This window comes from Lytechinus pictus, chromosome 2 (genome assembly GCF_037042905.1).
Source record: "Lytechinus pictus isolate F3 Inbred chromosome 2, Lp3.0, whole genome shotgun sequence".
Taxonomy (NCBI): Eukaryota; Metazoa; Echinodermata; class Echinoidea; order Temnopleuroida; family Toxopneustidae; genus Lytechinus; species Lytechinus pictus.
The window spans coordinates 50342947-50364688 of record NC_087246.1 but is presented as its reverse complement, the minus strand read 5'-3'; the positions used below and the strand labels follow the sequence as shown (position 1 = coordinate 50364688).

Genomic DNA, 21742 nt, shown 5'->3' with positions numbered 1-21742 from the left:
GAATGTCCAACGATTGGTCAATGTAACCACCATAAAGCCCAGGGTCTCCATAGCAAGTTTATTATCGTTTGTTGGAACAAATTTGCCAGTCAATAAATCTACCTTATTTGCCCATCTTCTGTTCCAAAGCAACTTCTTTCTTGATGGCCATCAAGCATCAGCATACTGTATATGGTATTATTTTCTGAATATCAAAATCTTACACAAACTGAGATTTTTATTGTGAAAAGGTAAAAATTCTGTCATTCTTTTTATGAAAATTTTGCCCTACATGCCATGTCCTGCACCCTGCAAAATGTTGAGTGCATTTATGTTATTTTAATATCGGTTTATCTAACGGTCAGTCTGATTGGGTTCGTCCAAGCCACTAACCTGTCCCTGTGGTCTTGACGAAGCTGGGGGCCCTGGTTTGATTCCTGGCAGAGACATGTTTTTGGCCTCACCGAGGTTTTCAAAATGGATATCTTTTACAAAAGCAGGTCTTTATCAATAGTGGTTCAACTGATATTGGGAATGTAAACAAAGGCATGGATCCACTGTTCAAGGGATCTTTGTTCAGTAGCCATTTGCTCATTGCACGAGAGATGCTGAAAATATCTATACCATAATTTCAATTTATTTGGCAAAATAACGCAATCAAGTTACAAAGTAAAAAAACCGGATACATATAAATGAGCCAGGACCTCTGGAAAGCAGCCTGTGCTTATATTTTAGGCCCTAAACAAGAAGGACTTGATCCTACCCAATGATATTCTCATCACCGGCATGATGAAATGTGTAAATGTGGTCTGAGATCGCACTAGATGTATCTGAGTTTTTGTGGAGAGCCACACGATATTGAGTGCACTTACAACCACCCATGATGTGCTTCCTAACATATCCTGCCACATACATGTAAAGTTCATGCAGGATGTGATCATGAAATTCTTATGGCTCATTGAGTAGCTTCACAAACTTCTGCAATGCCTTGGTTATAAAGTGCTGCTGTCAGGTTTGGTACAACAAACTCTCTTCCATGGTTATTTTGAAGAATTGCCTACATTCGAATTGTTCCATCCACCGATTCATCAAAAGCGACAAAAACATTTTAAGATGGTCTTATGTAAACAGACATATATGCAAATGGATCTCTCAAAGCAGACAAAAAAAAGATTCTGACATATTTGTACAACAGACTCGATGGTCGTCATGAAGGCCAACCAGGCAGTTTCCATTGACTCTTTGTGAGAGGGTTTCCTGATTTATCTCTCAACTCTGTTAGGTAGGATTTGGTCTCCATCAGCTAATTCCTTCTTAAAGTTGGATTGGATATCTTTTAGCCTTTTTGCCTTACATGACTTGGAGTTCATGAAGTCGTATACATGTAGCTTATCAACGTTTCAGATGAAATATGTTGTCTTTGGCTTCAAAGAAATTATTGCCATGTACATGTATGTTTGCCTTCTCAAAGAAAAGTGTATTGCATTAGCTAGTGGTGAGCTCAAATCCTGGGCTGCCACGTTAACATTCATTTTGTGTTTTTCCACTGAACATCCTTTGCTTTCAGTTTGATGTAAAGATTTTGTTGTACCTCGTGAAATTCTTTGATGTATGACCAAGATATTGCCTATCATCTTGGTACATTGTTGCTAAGCAATATCTCTCTAACTTCACGAGACGACATGCAGAGAAGAAAAAGTGCAAATTCTCTTTGGGAAGCAGCAGGTGACTTAAATAGGGAGTCAGTTATTCTGCTTACATTGTAGATGATGCATCACAATGATGATGCTGTTGACTGATATGCATATTACCGATCACACACTATACCATGTACTTCCGTTTCCACTTCATCGAGAGAGCAAATCGGCTGATTGATGATCTCTTTGCTTGCATTGTTCCAGGTATGTGATCTACAAGAAGTATGCAATATGGAATGTCCAACGATTGGTCAATATAACCACCATAAAGACCAGGGTCTCCATAGCAAGTTTATTGTCGTTTGTTGGAAAAAAATTGCCAGTAGATAAATCTACCTTATTTGCCCGTCTTCTGTTCAAAAGCAACTTCTTTCTTGATGGCCATCAAACATTAGCATATTTTATATGGTATTATTTTCTGAATATCGAAATCTTACACAAACAGATTTTCATTGTGAAAAGGTAAAAATTCTGTCATTCTTTTCATGAAAATTTTGCCGTACATGCCATGTCCTTCACCCTGCAAAATGTTTGAGTGCGTTTATGTTTATCTAATATTGGTGTATCTAACGGTCAGTCAGATTGGGTTCGTCCTAGCCACTAATCTGTCTCTGTGGTCTAGTTGAAGCTGGGGCCCTGGTTTGATTCCTGGCAGAGACAGTTTTTTGGCCTCACCAAGATTTTCAAAATGAATATCTTTTACAAAAGCAGGTCTTTATCAATAGTGGTTATACTGATATTGGGAATGTAAACAAAGGAATGGATCCACTGGTCAAGGGATCTTTGTTACACGTAAGCAGCCATTTGCTCATTGCACGAGAGATGCTGAAAATATCTATACCACAATTTCAATTTATTTGGCAAAATAACACAATCAAGTTACAAAGTAAAAAACAATATATAATGAATGAGCTAGGATCTCTGGAAAGCAGCCTATGCTTATATTTGAGGCCCTAAACAAGAAGGACTTGATCCTACCCAATGATATTCTCATCACCGGCATGATGAAATGTGTAAATGTGGTCTGAGATCGCACTAGATTATCTGAGTTTTTGTGGAGAGCCACACAATATTGATTGCACTTACAGTTACAATCACCCATGATGTGCTTCCTAACATATCCTGCCACATACATGTAAATTTCATGCAGGATGTGATCATGAAATTATTATGGCTCACAAACTTCTGCATTGCCTTGGTTTAAAATTGCTGCTGTCAGGTTTGATACAACAAACTCTCTTCCATGGTTATTTTGAAGAATTGCCTACTTAAACTGCAATACATTTGGGTTGTTGTTCCATCCACCGCTTCATCAAACGCGACAGAAAAACATTTTAAGGTGGTCTTGCGTAAACAGACATATATGCAAATGGATCTGTCAAAGCAGACAAAAAAAAAAATCTGACATATTTGTACAACAGACTCGATGGTGGTCATGAAGGCCAACCAGGCAGTTTCCATTGACTCTTTGTGAGAGGGTTTCCTGATTTATCTCTCAACTCTGTTGGGTAGGATTTGATCTCCATCAGCTTATTCCTTCTAAAAGTTGGATGGGTTAGATTCATGGGTTTCTTGTAGCCTTTTTGCTTTACATGACTTGGAGTTTATGAAGTCGTATACATGTAGCTCATCAACGTTTCAGATGAAATCTGTTGTCTTCTGGCTTCAAGGAAATTGTTGCATGTACATGTGTGTTTGCCTTCTCAAAGAAAAGTGTATTGCATCGGCTACTGAGAAGCTCAAATCCTTGGCTGCCACTTTAACATTCATTTTGTGTTTTTCCCACTGAACATCCTTTGCCTTCAGTATAATGTAAAGATTTTGTTGTACCTCATGAAATTCTTTGATGTATGATATTGCCTATCATCTTGGTAGATTGTGCCAATTGTTGCCAAGCAATTTCTCTTTAAGTTCACGAGACGACATGCATAAAAGAAATAGTGCAAATTCTCTTTGGGAAGCAGCAGGTGACTTAAATAGGGAGTCAGTTATTCTGCTTACATTGTAGATGATGCATCACAATGATGATGGTGTTGATTGATATGCATATCACCCATCACACACTATACCATGTACTTCCATTCCTACTTCATCGAGAGAGCAAATCAGCTGATTGATGATCTCTTTGCTTGCATTGTTCCAGGTATGTGATCTGCAAGAAGTATGCAATATGGAATGTCCAACGATTGGTCAATATAACCACCATAAAGACCAGGGTCTCCATAGCAAGTTTATTATCGTTTGTTGGAACAAAATTGCCAGTAGATAAATCTACCTTATTTGCCCATCTTCTGTTCCAAAGCAACTTCTTTCTTGATGACCGTTAAGCATTAGCATACTGTATATGGTATTATTTTCTGAATATCAAAATCTTACACAAACTGAGATTTTCATTGTGAAAAGGTAAAAGTCCTTTGACTTTTAATGGAAATTTTGCCCTACATGTTTATCTAATGTTGGTTTATCTAACTGTCAGTCAGATTGGGTTCGTCCTAGCCACTAATCTGTCTCTGTGGTCTAGTCGAAGCTGGGGGGCCTGGTTTGATTCCTGGCAGAGACATTTTTTGGCCTCACCAAGATTTTCAAAATGGATATATTTTACAAAAGCAGGTCTTTATCAATAGTGGTTATACTGATTTGGGAATGCAAACAAAGGAACGGATCCATTGTTCAAGGGATCTTTGTTAAGTAGACATTTGCTCAATTGCATGAGAGATGCTGAAAATATCTATACCACAATTTCAATTTATTTGGCAAAATAACACAATCAAGTCACAAAGTAAAAAAAATGGATATATATAAATGAGCCAGGACCTCTGGAAAGCAGCCTGTGCTTTTATTTGAGGCCCTAAACAAAAAGGACTTGATCCTACCCAATGATATTCTCATCACCGGCATGATGAAATGTGTAAATGTGGTCTGAGATCGTACTAGATGTATCTGAGCTTTTGTGGAGAGCCACATGATATCGAGTGCACTTACAACCACCCATGATGTGCTTCCTAAGATATCCTGGCACATACATGTAAAGTTCATGCAGGATGTGATCATGAAATTCTTATGGCTCGTTGAGTAGCTTCACAAACTTCTGCAATGCCTTGGTTATGAAGTGCTGCTGTCAGGTTTGGTACAACAGACTCTCTTCTGTGGTTATTTTTGAAGAATTGCCTACTTTAACTGCAATACATTCGGGTTGTTTCATCAAGACGACAGAAAAACATTTTAAGATGGTCTTACGTAAACAGACATATATGAAAATGGATCTGTCAAAGCAGACAAAAGAAAAGATTCTGACATATTTGTACAACAATGGTGGTCATGAAGGCCAACCAGGCAGTTTCTATTGACTCTTTGTGAGAGGGTTTCCTGATTTATCTCTTAACTCTGTCAGGTAGGATTTGGTCTCCATCAGCTAATTCCTTCTAAATGTTGAATTGGATATCTTTTAGCCTTTTTGCCTTACATGACTTGGAGTTCATGAAGTCGTATACGTGTAGCTTATCAACGTTTCAGATGAAATCTGTTGTCTTTTGGCTTGAAGGAAATTGTTGCATGTACACGTATGTTTGCCTTCTCAAAGAAAAGTGTTTTGCATCAGCTACTGACGAGCTTAAATCCTGGGCTGCCACTTTAGCATTCATTTTGTGTTTTTCCCACTGAACATCCTTTGCCTTCAGTTTGATGTAAAGATTTTGTTGTATCTCATGAAATTCTTTGATGTATGACCAAGGTATTGCCTATCATCTTGGTAGTTTGTGCCCATTGTTGCTGAGCAATATCTCTCTAACTTCACGAGACAACATGCATAGAAGAAAAAGTGCAAATTCTCTTTGGGAAGCAGCAGGTGACTTAAATAGGGAGTCAGTTATTCTGCTTACATTGTAGATGATGCATCACAATGATGATGCTGTTGACTGATATGCATATCACCCATCACACATTATACCATGTACTTCCATTCCCGCTTCATCGAGAGAGCAAATCAGCTGATTGATGATCTCTTTGCTTGCATTGTTCCAGGTATGTGATCTACAAGAAGTATGCAATATGGAATGTCCAACGATTGGTCAATATAGCCACCATAAAGACCAAGCTCTCCATAGCAAGTTAATTATCGTTTGTTGGAAGAAAATTGCCAGTCGATAAATCTTCCTTACTTGCCCATCTTCTGTTTCAAAGCAACTTCTTTCTTGATGGCCATCAAGCATTAGCATACTGTATATACTGAATCTAAGCATTCTCTTTGATCCAGCTGAGGCATGGTGGCTTGTCATTGTTCAAAGCTCGTATCTAAAACCGATAAAGGATAAAATAATTTGCGAGATTAAAAATCTGTTTATCTGACTGTTAATCAGATTGGATTAGTCCTAGCGACTAACTCGGCTCTGTTGTCTGGTGGTTAAGGCACCGGCGTTCTTAGCTGGAGGTCCAGGTTCGATTCCTGGCAGAGACATTTTTTAGGCCTCACCAAGATTTTCAAAGGGGATAAGAACTCTGGAGAACTTTTGCTTAAGCTATGCCAACCATTGTTATTTTCACATTTTTTATGACACACACACACATTCATAACACATTTATACACAGTGCATCATGTAGTTGGCCGATACAGAATTATCCCCCCTGCCAGGTATGAAGAACAGGGCTTGAAGAACCTTCTATACCCCTGTCCTCTGTGATATCATGTCTTGTTGGTAGGAGGATGCTGTTGACTACTTTCAGGTGTAAGCGGCTTTCATGGTTTGGGGAGCAGTCAAAATCACTCTTTTTGCTCTCCTTATGTAGATTCTACTATGTAGATTCTACAATTCTATGTATTTTTTGTACTGATATATATCGTCTTTATTTCATAGATTTTTTTTCCTTTTTTTTCCTTTTTTCTGTATAACTTGAATGATACTTTTTTTCCAAATAGGTTATTGTCCAATTTTATTGTATTCTCCTAGATTCATCAGTGTATTTCATATGTCTTTTTTGTGTGTCGTTTTACAGATCCCACAACTAAAGTTAACAGGAAAATCGAAGTACAAACCAAACACCAAGGCCAAGGAAGATTTAATATTAATTCTTACCCAGTTGGTTCAGAAGCTAAATTCAAACATTTCCACAATCCAGGACAATAGCAGCATCAACAGCTCTGAGAATACTGATCAACGATCGTTTGGCAAAATGACGAATGAAGACGTTACAGCAAAGAATACCCCAAGCATCGAAGCTGCCGAATGCAGACTGTCCGTGCACAGCTTTTCAGAGCAACTGCTGGATCAAGAGATTTTCTTTCATGTGACCAAGATGACGGACAGTTTTGTGTTATGGATTGGAAAGAAGCCAGCGACCTTGAAAAACTTTGCAGTTGCCATCAGTACTAAATTTGTGAGTCTGATTGTTGGTTTAACGTTGGCAAAAAATATGAAATTCACAGGTAACCTTGCGCAAGTCGACTTTTCCATGAGTAAAATATTTGTCCGAGTCAAACCATTTTTTTTCAGAACAGGGCCCTGTAACACAAAGGTTAGCGATTAATCGCTAATTTGAAAGAACAAGTCTGGTTAGTTCCTAGTCAATCTACTGAGCAAAATGTGCACGGACAATGAACTTGAAAGGCCATTTCATTTAGGGATTAATTGGGCAAAAATGTGTTATATTCTTCTCTAAAGTCAACTTTCAAAAAAATATACAGGCATCTGTGGTCTCAATAGATTTTACTTTGGCAAAGTACTTCAGTTCAGGGGAGCGCTTCATCAACATTTTTCATCCTTCAGGATATCAGATCTGACAACTTTCATTGATTTTGATTGGCTGAGCACTATTAATATGTAAATGTCGGATAAATTTTACGAAAGGCTCCCCTGGTCGTGAGATTGAGTAATGGGAGTAACTTGCTCAAAATGTTTGGAAAATGTTTGATATTATTAATGCATCAAATAATTACTTAATGCACTTTCTTGAGTACTTTTTTTAGTACAAGACCTTTTGTAGTCTCATACTACTGTATTTTTTTTGTTTTACACTCACAAAATCATCCATTACTGCTAGTGCTTAGCCTTTACTTAGCAAAACTGGACGTTTTGCATTTTCTTAGTCACTCCTGTTCATGTCCAAAATCAAATTGCCTTGTTGGGGTTAACTTGGCATTTTTAAAGGAGTAAATCATGCTGGTTGCCCCTTTTTTATCACATTATTTTTTAAATGCAGCTCAAATTAGAATCTGTTGCTGAAGGATTTTTTGGGGTACTGCTTTTCACAGCTTACTGTCTAATTCTGCAACATTGGATAAGCTTTAATACTGAGATGAATGGAGATTTCCAGGGGGGTGTTTCACAAAGATTTAAGTATGACTTAGAGTCGCACCTAAATGCCTAGCTGTGCTCGGTATAAAAGCCATGACCACATTGGTCAGATCATGCAAAGAAGAAGCGCACTATTGCGTATTGACCAATTAGATTGCGCGTTGCATTTCAGATACGCGTCGGCATTTAAGTGTGATTTAAGTCATACTTAAATCTTTGTGAAACACCCCCCAGGTCTCTCCTTTTTTTTGGGGGGTTCCAGGGCTCTTTTGATCATTTCGGGGGCTACATTACCCCCAGCCCCCATGTAATTTTTCCCCCTGGTTTGAGCCCATGACCATCTCTATTTATCCATCTCCATGGAATAATACTGTTTTCTAATGTCTATTTTCATTCACACAGGATAGTGAACCTAGCAGTAGTATGTTAATGGGTGAAGTTACAGATGTTCAACCTACAACTCTGGCTCAAAAAATAGGTGAGAAGGATTCTATCTCAAGTCTAGCCCACTTCGTAAGCCCACCCGTTCACTACACAATCAGACTATGACCCAATTTTTTAACATAATGGCATTTTCAATTTTTGCATTGAATGTATGAAAAATTCCAAGATGAAAAATATTCAATTTGCAAGGGCCCTGTCCACGCAGGATTGTTCTATTGTTACTGGGGGTGCATTGTCACAGCACCCCCAGTAACAATAGATAATCTCTGTGGCCAGGTCCATGTCTATTTGATGTTCAGCATAATGCTAGGAATACCAAAATTAGAATTCTTCATTGCTTGCAAGCCTTTTGGTTTGAGTAAAGTCCAAATCGGCTTCAAGTTGCAGCTAATGAAGAAGTCGTTACGATTTTAAATTGGATTTGCTTCTATCCCTGCAGGGAGGCTTGAAATAGATTGGAATTTGGATTTTAGTATTCATACCACTATTCAAAACTTTGATCGTTAAGATTTTTCGTTGCAATGTTCATATCTCAGATGTAATTATATTTTCTTTGAAAATCAGACTGCAACGGATCATGTTGCGTGCGCTGGACTTAAGCAATCTAAACTTTATTGTTCCATTACCTAATATCTAAACAGGGATGGTGGATGTACAGGAGAAAGAGTAGATGTCTATTGCAAAAAAAGATTGCTTCATATTTTGAACTTTTCAATTGGAGGCTAAGTAATTTAAGGGGGTAATTTCAAATAAAGCACTGTTTTACTGAACATTTCTTGTTTCAGAAATTTTAATTTCTATGTATATATTTCATCTGCAAGATTACTCTGATATGATTTGATTTCATCAATTTGTAAAAAAAAAGATTATAACATATTTTCAATTGATTTTCTCTAGATCATCATTGTTTTCAAATTTTTCTTAATTTTATTTCCAGCAAAGTCCACCGGCAAACAGGTCTTTGTGAGTTGCAATCTTCCTATGGCAGATCCACTGATGCTTTCCCTTGTGGAAAAAAGATTAACGGAAGAAATGAAAGCCAATCCAGACAAATTCTGACAGCATACGGCAAAGACTGTGCCTCAAAAGACATTCCAGTCCAGGAGACAAGTGGAATTATCTATCCTTCTGGATGATTTCAGTACTTTTACCAAATACCTGTACATTTGGATTGTTCGAAATCACATGATGTTCATGCTGGCTGTACCAAAAGAGGGATCTTCTTGATGAGATATGACCTTTGACCTGAGCAATCTGATCATGAATGCTTGGTGCTGAACTTTCAAGAACAGAGTGTTGAGTTGATCAAAGGACTGTCTGCTCACGATTCTTTGCACGTCAAGAGAGACAGAGTGTCTTCAGACAATTAAATCTGTTCAGAATCATGGAATCAGAAAGAGCCCCCCCCCCAAAAAAAAAAAAAAAATGGCTCTGCAATTTCTAAATAGCCTTGGCTAGAATGTGTAAATTCAATTTCACAAAACAGACTTAATTTTCTTAAAGCTATGATTTATCAAAATAATATTGTAAAAATGGAAATGATACAATGACACTATTTTTAAATCAATAAAATAATGAACACATTCTCAGCAAAAAAAAATACAGCACAATTTTGTTTATTTCAGTCTGAACAATTTCATTTAGACAACATTAATTTTAGACTTGGTACTCTGTATGCTTTCTTAGTGTAAGTTGACTCGTGATTCTCATACATGAATGTGTGATTTCTCATCCTGGGCCTTTTCAAATGGATATGATCAATACAATTGATCTCAGTTTATGGAAAGCCAAAGATACCATCATCTAGAATGCACAATATGTTCATTCAAAGCATTGAAAGAAAGTATGGAAAATAGAAGCTTGCTTATTATGGTTTACAAAGGGACAGTGTATACATGTTATACATGTATGTGAAGAAATATGACATTGATTGCTTTCCATAGTTGAAGTTGATTGTATCAATCACAAGGTGTTGACCTCTCCTGCAATGAAATCTGATCATTGGTAAAGCCAACAACACGATTAAGGCATGTTTTCTGTAACTTTGGCAGAGTTTGATCTTTTCAGAGTAAACCATGAATGCCGGCAAGAGTTTGTACAACATGTATACAGTGCATATCAAATTCAAAATAAAAGTAATCTGAATTTTTTTATTTAGAATAATACCCAGGGTAGCCACTTCAGTACCGAAAACTGTTCTCCCAGCAGGCCCAGCTTAAAGGATAAGTCCACCCCAACAAAAAGTTGATTTGAATAAAAAGAAAAATCCAACAAACATAACACTGAAAATTTCGTCAAAATCGGATGTAACATAAGAAAGTTATGGCCTTTTAAAGTTTCGCTTAATTTCACAAAACAGTTATATGCACATCCTGGTTGGTATGCAAATGAGGGGACTGATGACGTCACCCACTCACTATTTCTTTTGTATTCTACTATACGAAATATGGAATATTTTGATTTTCTCCCCCTTGTCATGTGAAATTGAGTTTTATTCATCCCTGAACATGTGAAATTAACATTGTTTAACATTATGTGGTTCAGTCAAGTTCTACATTATTGTCAATTCTGTAAAATTTCAAATATTGTATAATTCAAACAATAAATAACAAAAGAAATAGTGAGTGATGGACATCATCGACTCTCTCATTTGCATATCACTACTGAGTTGTGCATATAACTGTTTGGAGAAAAAAAAGTGAAACTTTAAAATGTCACAACTTTCTTATTTTAAAATCCGATTTTGATGACATTTTCAGCATGATGCTTGTTAGAATTTTCTATATTGATTCAAATCAACATTTTTCTGGGGTGGACTTGACCTTTAACATGATGTTATTTATATGATGAATATGAAACAAATATTGAATGGTGCATTTGAGATTTTCCAAATTATAAACCTTCAGGCCTCCGCACACCTTACGACTGGTCCACCATCTGATTTTGAACAAGTCGCATTTTGCAGATTTTCTAAAAATGTGAATTTGAGGTTCAAATTACTGTACAAATACTTATATAACAATTTGGATGATTTTGGAGTAAAGGCCGCATTGGTTTTGAATCATAGCATATCGTACCATTGCTATGACATCATTACGAAGAGATATTCCATTCTCTTATTCTAATAAGGATGGTAGCATGTAGTCACAGATTTGAATATATTAAAGGAGAATGAAACTCTTGGAGCAAGTTAGCTTTTGTGAAAGCAGAAAAATCAAAGAATAAAATCAACAAAAGTTTGAGTAAAATAGGACTAGCAATAGAAGAGTTATGAGCATTTGAATGTCGAGATCACTAATGCTAATAAGAGAGAGAAATAGACTGAAAAGAAGGGAGAGGGGAATTGAAGGAAAGGGAAAAAGAGAAGCTTAAAAATGGAAATGGAGAGAAGAAAGAAAGGGAACAAGAAGGGACAGGGGATGGGGAAGAGAGAGAGAGAAAGAGAAGTGAATAAGCGCAAGGGAGAGAGGACACACTCGAGCATACAATAGGAAAATATGAAAAACACTCAGAATCACGGAAGAGCAAGGTGGTGAACTTGATCCAGATTACATTGCTTTCATCATGATGCTCTATCCATCAGCGATGTACACAGAGGCTTTGCCTCAGCCTCAGTCTGTACAAGTGGGGCAGCTTTCAATCACTTCTCAAGGAAAGTGGTAGGACGTGCAGTGCTGGTCGACGCAGAATACCCATGGATATTCAAACAAGGTTGTTCGCAAACCAAAAGTCTCGCCTGATTTCGCGATCAATAAAATATGCATATGATCTTTTGACCCCTAGATGACCTTTGATCACATCATCCTCAATAACACACATGGTATTACCCAAGGATCATTAAACCAAGTGTGATCAAAATTGATGCGGAAATAAGAGCAAACTGAACAAATTTTTTTTAAATGATGGACATGACCTCATATCTTTGACTATTAGATGACCTTTGACCCCATCATCCTCTACAACACATATGTGGTATTACCACCCAAGGATCATATGCACCAACTATGAACTTAATTGATGCAGAAATAAAGAAATGAGAACAAGTTGAACAAAAACTTTAAAGGTCAAGTCCACACCCCAGGAAATCGATAGAGAAAAATCAAACATGCATAACGCTGAAAATTTAATCAAAATCGGATTTAGAAAAAGAAAGTTATGACATTTTTAAGTTCCGCTTATTTTTCATAACTAAGTGATATGCAAATGAGTCAATGATGTCCCTCACTATTTCTTTTGTTTTTTATTGTTTGAATTATACAATGTTTCAGTTTATACAGATTTGACAATAAGGACCAACTTGACTTAACCACTGTTGAAATAATGGTAATTCCACATGTTTAGGGAGGAATAAAAATGTTGTTTTACATGAGAAAATTAAAAATTTTCAGATTTCATATGGTAACATACAAAAGAAATAGTGAGTAGGTAATGAGTCGGCTCATTTGCATACCAACAAGGATGCGCATGTAATTGTTTTGTGAAATTAAGCGAAACTTTAAAATATCATAACTTTCTTATTTCACATCTGATTTTGATGCAATTTTCAGTGTTATGCTTGTTGGATTTTTCTCCTTTTATTCAAATCAACCTTTTTGTTGGGGTGGACTTGTCCTTTAACATTTTTGTAACAGACCAAGAGGAAAAGTGATTGCTACGTCTCTGCCGAAATTCATTCAGGCAAGACAATAACAGACTAACAGACCAAGAGGAAAAGTGATTACTAGGTCTCTGCAGAACTTTCTTCAGGCGAGACAAAATGTACTTCGGATCTCCTGTTGCAAATCCATTGAGGAAAATTTGATCTCGATCAAATGCGAAATTAATGTAATATAATTTCATCAGTCTAAGAGCACATGATTTCTTTTCAGGTAATTGAACTCATGGGAGACATTCTACATAAATGAGAACTGTTTGCATCCATTTTTATTGGCATGACAAAACCTTGGGAACACTCGCATGCGTAAACCATGATGGGCATGGCAGTTTACATGAGACTTCATCTACTGGAAGTAATATTGAATTGATGTGACATAAAATTTGGCAAATTATCAATTTTTTTCTAAAAATCACACAAATTTGTTATACTTGATGAACCTATTATAAATGGACATTCAACAAGAGCATTTTATGGCCACCACTTGTTTCCAGCTGTCAAAATTGCTGTCACACAGTTGACTTTCTCTTTGCGCTTTTTTTACGATTAGCGCCCGGGGCGATTGTTTACTCTATCCCTTGTCGGACCATGACAGTCACCGCTCGATCTCTGGCCCTCTTTCGACCAGATGTGGTCATGTAAGCTCGATTGCTGCGATTAGGGAAAGTCCCTGCATTATCTATAATGCAATGCGCAATTTATTTCCGGTTTTCAATACATTATTTCACGCTGTCAATATTGTGCAATTGTCGTCTGATCATCAGAAAAAATCCTATTAAATTTCGCCAATCCTCTGGAATTTTACGCCCAAATGAAAATCAACTTCTGACCGAAGGTAAGCACGACTATCGACATCAATACTGTCCGAAAAAGATGCACTTTAAACGTTTTTCCGCACATTTCTCCATCGAATTTTAACTGTTTTTCTGCTGTAGATATACTGATCTGCACAGTGATGTCAATGCATTTTGTGAGCGGTTGTTAGCGATGTACGTAAGAAATACGTTTATGCACGCCTGTTTTCTTGTTTCTGCGATCATTTTCATAGTGCTAACGTTTGCTGCTGTGTGTTGCTTTTTATAAAGTGAACGAACAACATCGCAATGTGTAGGAGCAGCACACAATTGATTTCCGCAGTCCATCAGTGACAGCGTGTTGTACAACCGGCTTGATGGGCGTCAGCTGCCAGCGCTCTGTTTATAAATGGATTAGCGGTGACGGTCTTTGGCCGAAAGGAGGAGATTCGTTGAATGTCCAGTTGTAATAGGTCCATGACTAAACGGTCTTTAAGGACCGAGTCAAGAAATAATTATTTTCTTTTGATTCCAATGGCGACTTCCTGGATGAATTCGGATAGATGGATGTCAGAAATTCGAACACAATAAAATAAACATTTAAAAAAATAGTGGATATTCAATGTTTCAAGCGAACTAAAGATTCTAATATCTTTAATTTTTAAAACTTTGAGTTGATCCTAATCATATTCATACGTAGCTCGTGTTCCTCTCGCTTCCACACGTGTTCTTCCAACATCCATGCATGCTCCTCTCTCATCATTTGCACCCGAAGATCATGTTCTTGCTGCAAGAGACGCTTCCTTAAAGTGCCGACACTTTCTTTCCTCCTCTTGAGCCTGGATCTCCGAGAACTGTCTCCATCTTTTTTGGGTTCCAACAGGCGGATGCCACTGTCCTGCATCTCGGTTGAGATATCCGTCGTTAGTCCATTTGTGGAGCAGCTTGAATCGTGGGAGAAGAGTTGGTTTTGAGAAAGAAACTGGGAGCTACTCTGTATGAGATAGCCAGAAGAGTTTGGAGTCTCCTCACAGGGGAGTGTGGATGAAAAACTTGACGAAGGGATGTTACTGGTTCCTTGGTTCTGCTCCATGGGGTTTTGGTGACCTCCCTGATCTCTGTGGACAGTGATCTGCACATTCCTCAGACCATCCTTATCACTGGAAGACTCTGCTCGTTGGGGCAGTGTAGACTGGGCAGGTGATGCCTTTTTGACTTGGTTCACACCTGCATCATATCAAGTTAAGGTAAGACAATCAGAATTAATGAACAGCTTGAGATTTTTTATAACAGCAAAACATGAGAGGGAGAGAGAGAGAGAGAGAGAGAGAGAGGATAAGATCAACATGAAACAAATTAGAACCATTTCAGTGAATGTTGAAAAGAAGAGCACATTAAAGAAATATTCTGACAGAATGCAGGTAAATTAAAAAAAAAACGCTATTAAATTTGTCTGGAGGAGTCTTATTTTGGGTAAGGGAATCACATCTTAAAATCAATAATTTAAATAATCAGAATATAATTTCTCAATAATATGCCCTTACCCTGTGAAATAATTAGTATTAATGCAACAAATGTGACTCTGAAGGCAAATGAGTTTTCAAATTATGTCTATAAATTTGCTCTGGCAGAGGAAGCATACACATTACTTCGAAAAGTGTGCGCCAGAGATAACCTTTCTTGTGATGGATCAAACTGTGCAGTAAGCTGTGCTGATGAAAGCAGGGAATATCAAGATGCTCAACATATAATCAGCTTTAAATTAGCTTGTTTGTGTTCTGGAATTGCATTTATAAACATAATTCATTTTGCTGTTTAAATTTAACAAGTGGAACGCCTCTGGCAGTCTCGCCTGCATTACGCAATTCGATATAACAGCAGTGCTTCCTTTGAAAACAGCCAATGAATAACTATTCACAGAAGAAAACACTAATATGATAATAAAATATATCAATTGACCCAAAAATGACCTTTGACCATGATCATGTGACCTAAGTCGACATGTGCAAAACAACCATTCATACTTGATTACCCTTATGTCGATGTTTCATGAGCTAGATCCATAAACTTCTTAAGTTGTGGTGCCAATTCAACACATACTCCCAACACGGCCAGAGTTCATTGACCTTTAAATGACCTTTGATCTTGGCCATGTTCCTGAAACATACACAGGGTATTCAGGGATACATTGCTGCTCTTACATGTATGTCCAAGTTTCATGAACTAGATTCATAGACTTTTAACGTTATGATGACAATTCGACAAATACCCCCAACATTTTCAAAGTTTGTTGACCCTAAATGACCTTTGACCTTGGTCATGTGACCTGAAACTAGCACAGGATGTTCAAAGGTACTTGATTGCTCTTATTTCCAAATTTCATGAAATAGATCCATAAAATTTCAAAGTTATGACAATTCTTCAAATTCCCCCAATATGGCCAAAGTTTGTTGACCCTAAGTGACCTTTGACCTTCAGCGATACACTATTACCCTTATGTCTAAGTTTTATGAACTAGGTCCATATACTTTCGAAGTTATGACAACATTTCAAAAACTTAACCTTGGTTAAGATTTCGATATTGATTCCCCCAACATGGTCTAAGTTCATTGACCCTAAATGACCTTTGACCTTGGTCATGTGACTTGAAACTCAGGCAGGATGTTCAGTAATACTTGATTACCCTTATGTCCAAGTTTCATGAACTAGGTCCATATACATTCTAAGTTATGATGACATTTCAAAACTTAACCTTGGTTAAGATTTCAATGTTGACGACGCCGCCGCCGTCGGAAAACACACCCCCACACTCATTGTTATCATAGCGACTTGTTACATCTTCAATAAATGGATTTAATCACAACTTGTATTCTTAATATTGTCTTGTGCCATACAAATGCTGTTGAAAATTAAAAGTGCAATACGTGACAATAATTACCTGGAATCAAGAGTTGATCTCCATATCTTGGTGATATGTCTATTGGGGATTGGTGGACCTCCATTGTGGATGACTCGCCCTCAAGCCCAAAGACTTCTTCCGGTTCAGAGCTACTCTCCTCTTTGATCTCAATGACACAGTCATCACCAGTGTCTCCTGTGGGTTTACTGGTAGAGGGAGTTCGATGATGCGGTGATGGATTGTCAGGGATCCAACCTGATGATGTGAGGACAGAATCTTGCGGTGGAGGTAAAGGTACAGGCATGGACTGCAAAGGTTGTAATTGAGATGTATGGACTGAAACTACAGGCTGTCCTGTTGATGACTGCACCTGTATGGCTGAACCCGCCTGCATCATGTGAGGCATTGGCATCTGGGAAGGTTGAGTTGATACAGATGGAGATAGCTGTGTTGAAGTCATAGATACTTGCGGAACAGATATTGTTCGAACTGGTTTTGCAGGATTTTGAATGTTATTCTGTGGTAGGGACATTTGCATGCTTTGGGAAACAGTACATGTACCCATCAGATCGGGTGTTGACTGATTTGCGAAAGTTGATGGTGGTACACCTGGAGGCTTGGGCAAGAGGAATCTATGTTTGGCCATTTGATTATTACTCTGGCCTTGTTGAGAATTCTTGTGAGACTTTGTGCCTGATGATTGCATGGTGCCATCAGTGGGTGACTGCATCGGGCTCTGTGCAACACTATTCCCATGAACGTTAGTTACAGGATGTGAAACACCCCCTAGGACTACAGTTCCTTCCAAGTGTGGCTGCTCAGCAACATTAGTTTGCTTTGCATATCCTGGCATTTGAGACTTAAGGAATTCATCAACCTCTTTGTTTCTGTTTGTCATGTTGACCATGCAGTTCTTAATCTCCCTTGCCGTGCGCTGAGTCTTGATGCCAGGGGTTTTGTTGAATGCCCACATTATTTCAGTCCATGCCTTTCTTTTCATTGCCTGTGTCTTTCCATCTTTCAGCTTGGAGAAGACAACCGGTCGCTGCTTTCCCAGGTTGAGAATCAAATTCTTCTCGAAAATTAAGAAGTTGATCTTGCGATATGACGGCTGAGTGGTGCACGCGCCAGCCTTCTTCTGAAGTGTCTTACGCATGATGTTCTGCAGGCAAGACTTCAGCTGGGCCACAGATCTAGAGCAGGACGTGGATTCATTGAACTTTGTCATTATGAGGTCCCAAGTACCAGGCCGTATACGTTTGACAGCGCCAGGGTGAAGTAAAGCAGGAGCCTCCTGTCGAACAAGATCCAGTAAGACTCTCCTTTCCGCCTGGGTCATCCCAACAAGGGTGAAAGGCCTAGCATCTTGACCTTGTCGAATCATTTTCTCTCTTTTCAGGCAAAACAGGCTGTAGGAAAGAAAATATAATGCTTCATAGATGACAAAACACAACACACACACAAAAAAACATGAAATAGTCTTGGATTTTTTTTTAAATCATGAAAATTGCAAATATTAAGTGAATTAATAGAGAACCTCTTGCACTTAAGAACATAGAAGTTCGAAGAAAAAAAGGGGTTTGTCTGTACTATGACGATAAAACTTTTGCATTTTTTTAAATTCGCTTCTTCTTTGTCCACAACTTGAATATGCTCATGACGTTTGGAAGTTCTCCTTCTCAAAACATATCAATGCATTGAAAAATGTCAAAAGCAGGGCGACTACTGGGGCAAGTAATTTATGGAATCAAAGGAACTTCCCAGTGGACAAAGACTGATGTGACTGAGATCAAAAGGATGAAAAACATTATGGCTGATAAGACAGATCCTTTTAAAAGTTTTTTTTTAAAGACAGGGACGAAATTGCACATTAATCCCATATTTTATGATAACTTCAACATGCCCATGCTACATGAATTTGGACCTCCTACAAAAAAACCCACATTATGCTAAATTTAGAAAACGTTGAAAGAGGGACTATGAATTATTCTGACATAAATTGCTCATCCCCTAATCTCTTTCTCACGCCTGTATCACAGCCCACATGTATATAATATATACACAATGCCTTGTGATCTCACGCCAAGTCACAATTCCCTGCCTAAAATCTTGTGCATCGCTGGCATCTGAAACTCCTTTTCGAGACCTGGCTGTAGCGTGAATATTAGGCTTAAATCAAGGCAGATTTTACGTCTATATAGGCCCTAGACATTTTCTGAGACATTTTGGTGTGTTGTGTGCTGCATAACAAGACAAAGTGATTTTAACAACCCTAGGTAAATTTTAACGGGTGCCAGGTAACTCAGCATTTTGAATAAGGCCCCACCAAAAGATTAGGTGCCGTGTTGTCTAATTAGCCAAATCAGGTATGTATCGATCGTGGATCGGATCACTACTTGATGAAAAATGTTTATTGAATGCAAATTAATTGCAATGCTTTCTTCTATGATTTCAATTGATGTTATGTATTTTAGAATACATTTATTCATCATCCCAGTATATAGCTTCCTGTATGAGCTGCCAAAGGGATTATTCTATTAAGTATCAAATATCAAGTGAGTATCAATCTTGATCAAGGATTAGGGTTAGGATTTTACGATGGTACTTTCATTTCGTGCTGCTGCAGCCAAATCGGGACAACAAAATAAAGTCAGGTAAATTGCTTTAAATAAATTCAAGCAAGTACTAAGAATTAAGTATTAATATAAACATTTGTCAATAAAATTGCGATCCAATTAATCCTCGATCGCTGCACAGTCAATTCAACTCAGCAGTCACCACCTAAATTGTTGGCGGGGCTGAGTGGGTGTTTCATAAAGCTGCTTGTACAAGTTATGGCTGACTTTACAAACGGCTAGTGATCTTTCCTTTGGTAAATTATATACATGTACACCAAATTTTCATTGATGTTGATTAAAGCATGGACCTACTAGAGATCTCTAGTAGGTCCATGATTAAAGGGGAAGTTCACCCTGAAGAAAAGTTTGTTGCAAAAATAGCAGAAAAAATATTGGTGAATGTTTGAGGAAAATCTGTTATTAGAATTTTAAGTTTTGGATTTGTGATGTCCTAAACAAGCAGCTGCCCCATATGTTATGTAATATAACAAATGCACGAATTTCATTTTTCAATGGTTCCTGATGACTTTTTTTTCATTTCATGACCGGGTGTGGAATAATTTGTCTATTGATATAAAAAAGGTACAGTAAAAACCATTTTCGATTTTCTAAAAAATGACATTTAATTGATTTTTTACAATTTGCTAAATGAATGCTGCTTGCATATGATGTCACAAATCTAAAAATTAAAATTCTAATAAGTTTTTTATCCTTTGATGGATTTTTCTCAAACCTTTGGCAATATTTATTATTATTTCTGCTATTTTACAATAAACTTTTGTCAAGGTGAACTTCCCCTTTAAGCACCTAAGAAATGATCACCAGTAACTTGAAACAGTTTTATCATCAGTGGTGAGTGGTTGTTATGGTAACTCATTTTACGATCAGCTTTTTGAAAGTGTTTTCATAAAGCCGTTTGTAAGTTACAAGCAACTTATGAACGACTGGTGATCCCTTTTTAAAACGCTAAGTCCACGTCAATGAAAACTTGGTGTAGATCTAGAATAGATCTAATGAAGAAAGCAACACCAGTCATTTGTAATTGTATTAAAATGTGCTTGTAACCAACAGCTTCTTCATGGAATGCCAACCAAGACCCATTCAAACAGCAAAATCAACAATCGTGGACATGATTTAGGAAATCACTCATCGATTTGTATTTTAGTCTGGTTTGTTCACTTTGTTGTATGGTAGTGGTAGTAGGCGTTGTATGGTAGTGGTAGTAGGCATTGTACTATTTGTAGTGGATCGTATTAACGAACATTTTTCATGAATTCAAATTCAATCATATCAATATTGTCATGAAATTCACCAAACTTTCACCATAAATACACAAATACCTACAAAATTTAAATATCTAACAATTTTGCCGAAATCTATTTTCTTTTTTTTAACGATATCAGCTTCCAATGAAAACCCCTCGTCGCATGTGAAATATTTTGGTCACTTGAAAATGATATTACCGAATGTGTTTTTTATAGGAAAAGTTTAAGAAACAACAAAATCACTGATGTCTTGGTTAATTTTTCCGTTGTATTCCTACTGTTTTTTACATATTTTAATTTTTAGTTTTTCCTTTTTCTGTTTCGTGTTCACAAAACAGAAAATTCAATCCAAACTCTTGACTGTTTCCTATTTCTGTTTTGCATTCATGAAACAGAAAATTGAATTGAAATCTTGTTTCCTTTTTCTGTTTCGCCTTCTTGAAACAGAAAATTGAGCACATAGAACGGTTCCTACGAAAGACCCTTTCATGCAACAGGCCCAGACGATTGTCTTCTTCTTCTTCTTCTTCAAGCTACACTGCCTCCTTCAATCCTGAAGATTCTTGCAGTATTGTAGTACCGGGGACCGCCAGGTGCAATACACCGGGTGAACACCCTACTCTTTGACGAATAGTGTATTGGTTTTAACGTGCATAGGTTGTGACTCTCCTATACACGGGACCAACATTGTATGATTGTATGGCAATCAAATGCAGCCAGGCCAGCTGAGCTGCGTAAACCATGATAAAGCGAGTAAGCGACCAGAGTCTCTCCTCAGACCGAGGCGAGGAAAACTCGTTTACTTACGCAGCAGCGCGCAGGTCTCGCAAATGATTTAATTTGCAATTTCCATCTACGGTACCGATCTACCGATCTACCGGTATTCGAGATAAATTAACTGGGGCCTGGGCTAGGCCTACTCTATCAGAAGATATCTACTTAAGACTCACAATCACATCAAGTTAAACATACCAAGGTCAGGAACTGGAACATCAAGTTTTTGCTTTGGACGAAGACGGACTACCGGTATGTTCCGAGCACAGTCTTTTTCTTTAGAAATAAACAATAATGCAGGGCCGGTACGGTCGGCAGGCCGGCGCGAGCT

The 21742-nt window shown here is 37.7% G+C and overlaps 2 protein-coding genes across 4 annotated transcripts in view; one reads left to right on the top strand and one right to left on the bottom strand.

Annotated features, from left to right (window-relative positions):
* Nucleotides 1-11657, top strand: part of LOC129270958 (proteasome assembly chaperone 4-like) — a 27429-nt gene extending 15772 nt beyond the window's left edge. For both annotated transcript variants that reach the window (XM_064095050.1, XM_064095051.1), the window contains exons 2-4: nt 6666-7046; nt 8366-8441; nt 9345-11657. In XM_064095050.1, the coding sequence (XP_063951120.1) occupies nt 6843-7046; nt 8366-8441; nt 9345-9466 (402 nt within the window). In that variant the 5' untranslated portion in view covers nt 6666-6842 and the 3' untranslated portion in view covers nt 9467-11657. The remainder of the gene's footprint in view (nt 1-6665; nt 7047-8365; nt 8442-9344) is intronic.
* On the bottom strand, nt 10008-21742 carry LOC129254072 (uncharacterized). 2 transcript variants are annotated; one of them, XM_054892527.2, is made up of 3 exons: nt 21610-21742; nt 16794-18163; nt 10008-15082 (listed from the first exon to the last, which is right to left on the bottom strand). In XM_054892527.2, exons 2-3 carry the CDS (start codon nt 18136-18138, stop codon nt 14517-14519), a joined length of 1911 nt encoding a protein of 636 aa, XP_054748502.2. In that variant the 5' UTR covers nt 18139-18163; nt 21610-21742; the 3' UTR covers nt 10008-14516. The 2 variants fall into 2 exon arrangements, with proteins under 2 accessions (XP_054748502.2, XP_063951119.1); XM_064095049.1 differs by having other exon boundaries at nt 21588-21707.

Excerpts from the sequence above, each read along its gene's own strand:
- LOC129254072 (XM_054892527.2), bottom strand. The coding sequence starts at position 18,138 with ATGATTCGACAAGGTCAAGATGCTAGGCCTTTCACCCTTGTTGGGATG. Across the intron at positions 15,083-16,793 it reads AGATCAACTCTTGATTCCAG|GTGTGAACCAAGTCAAAAAG; the intron begins GTAATTATTGTC and ends GATATGATGCAG.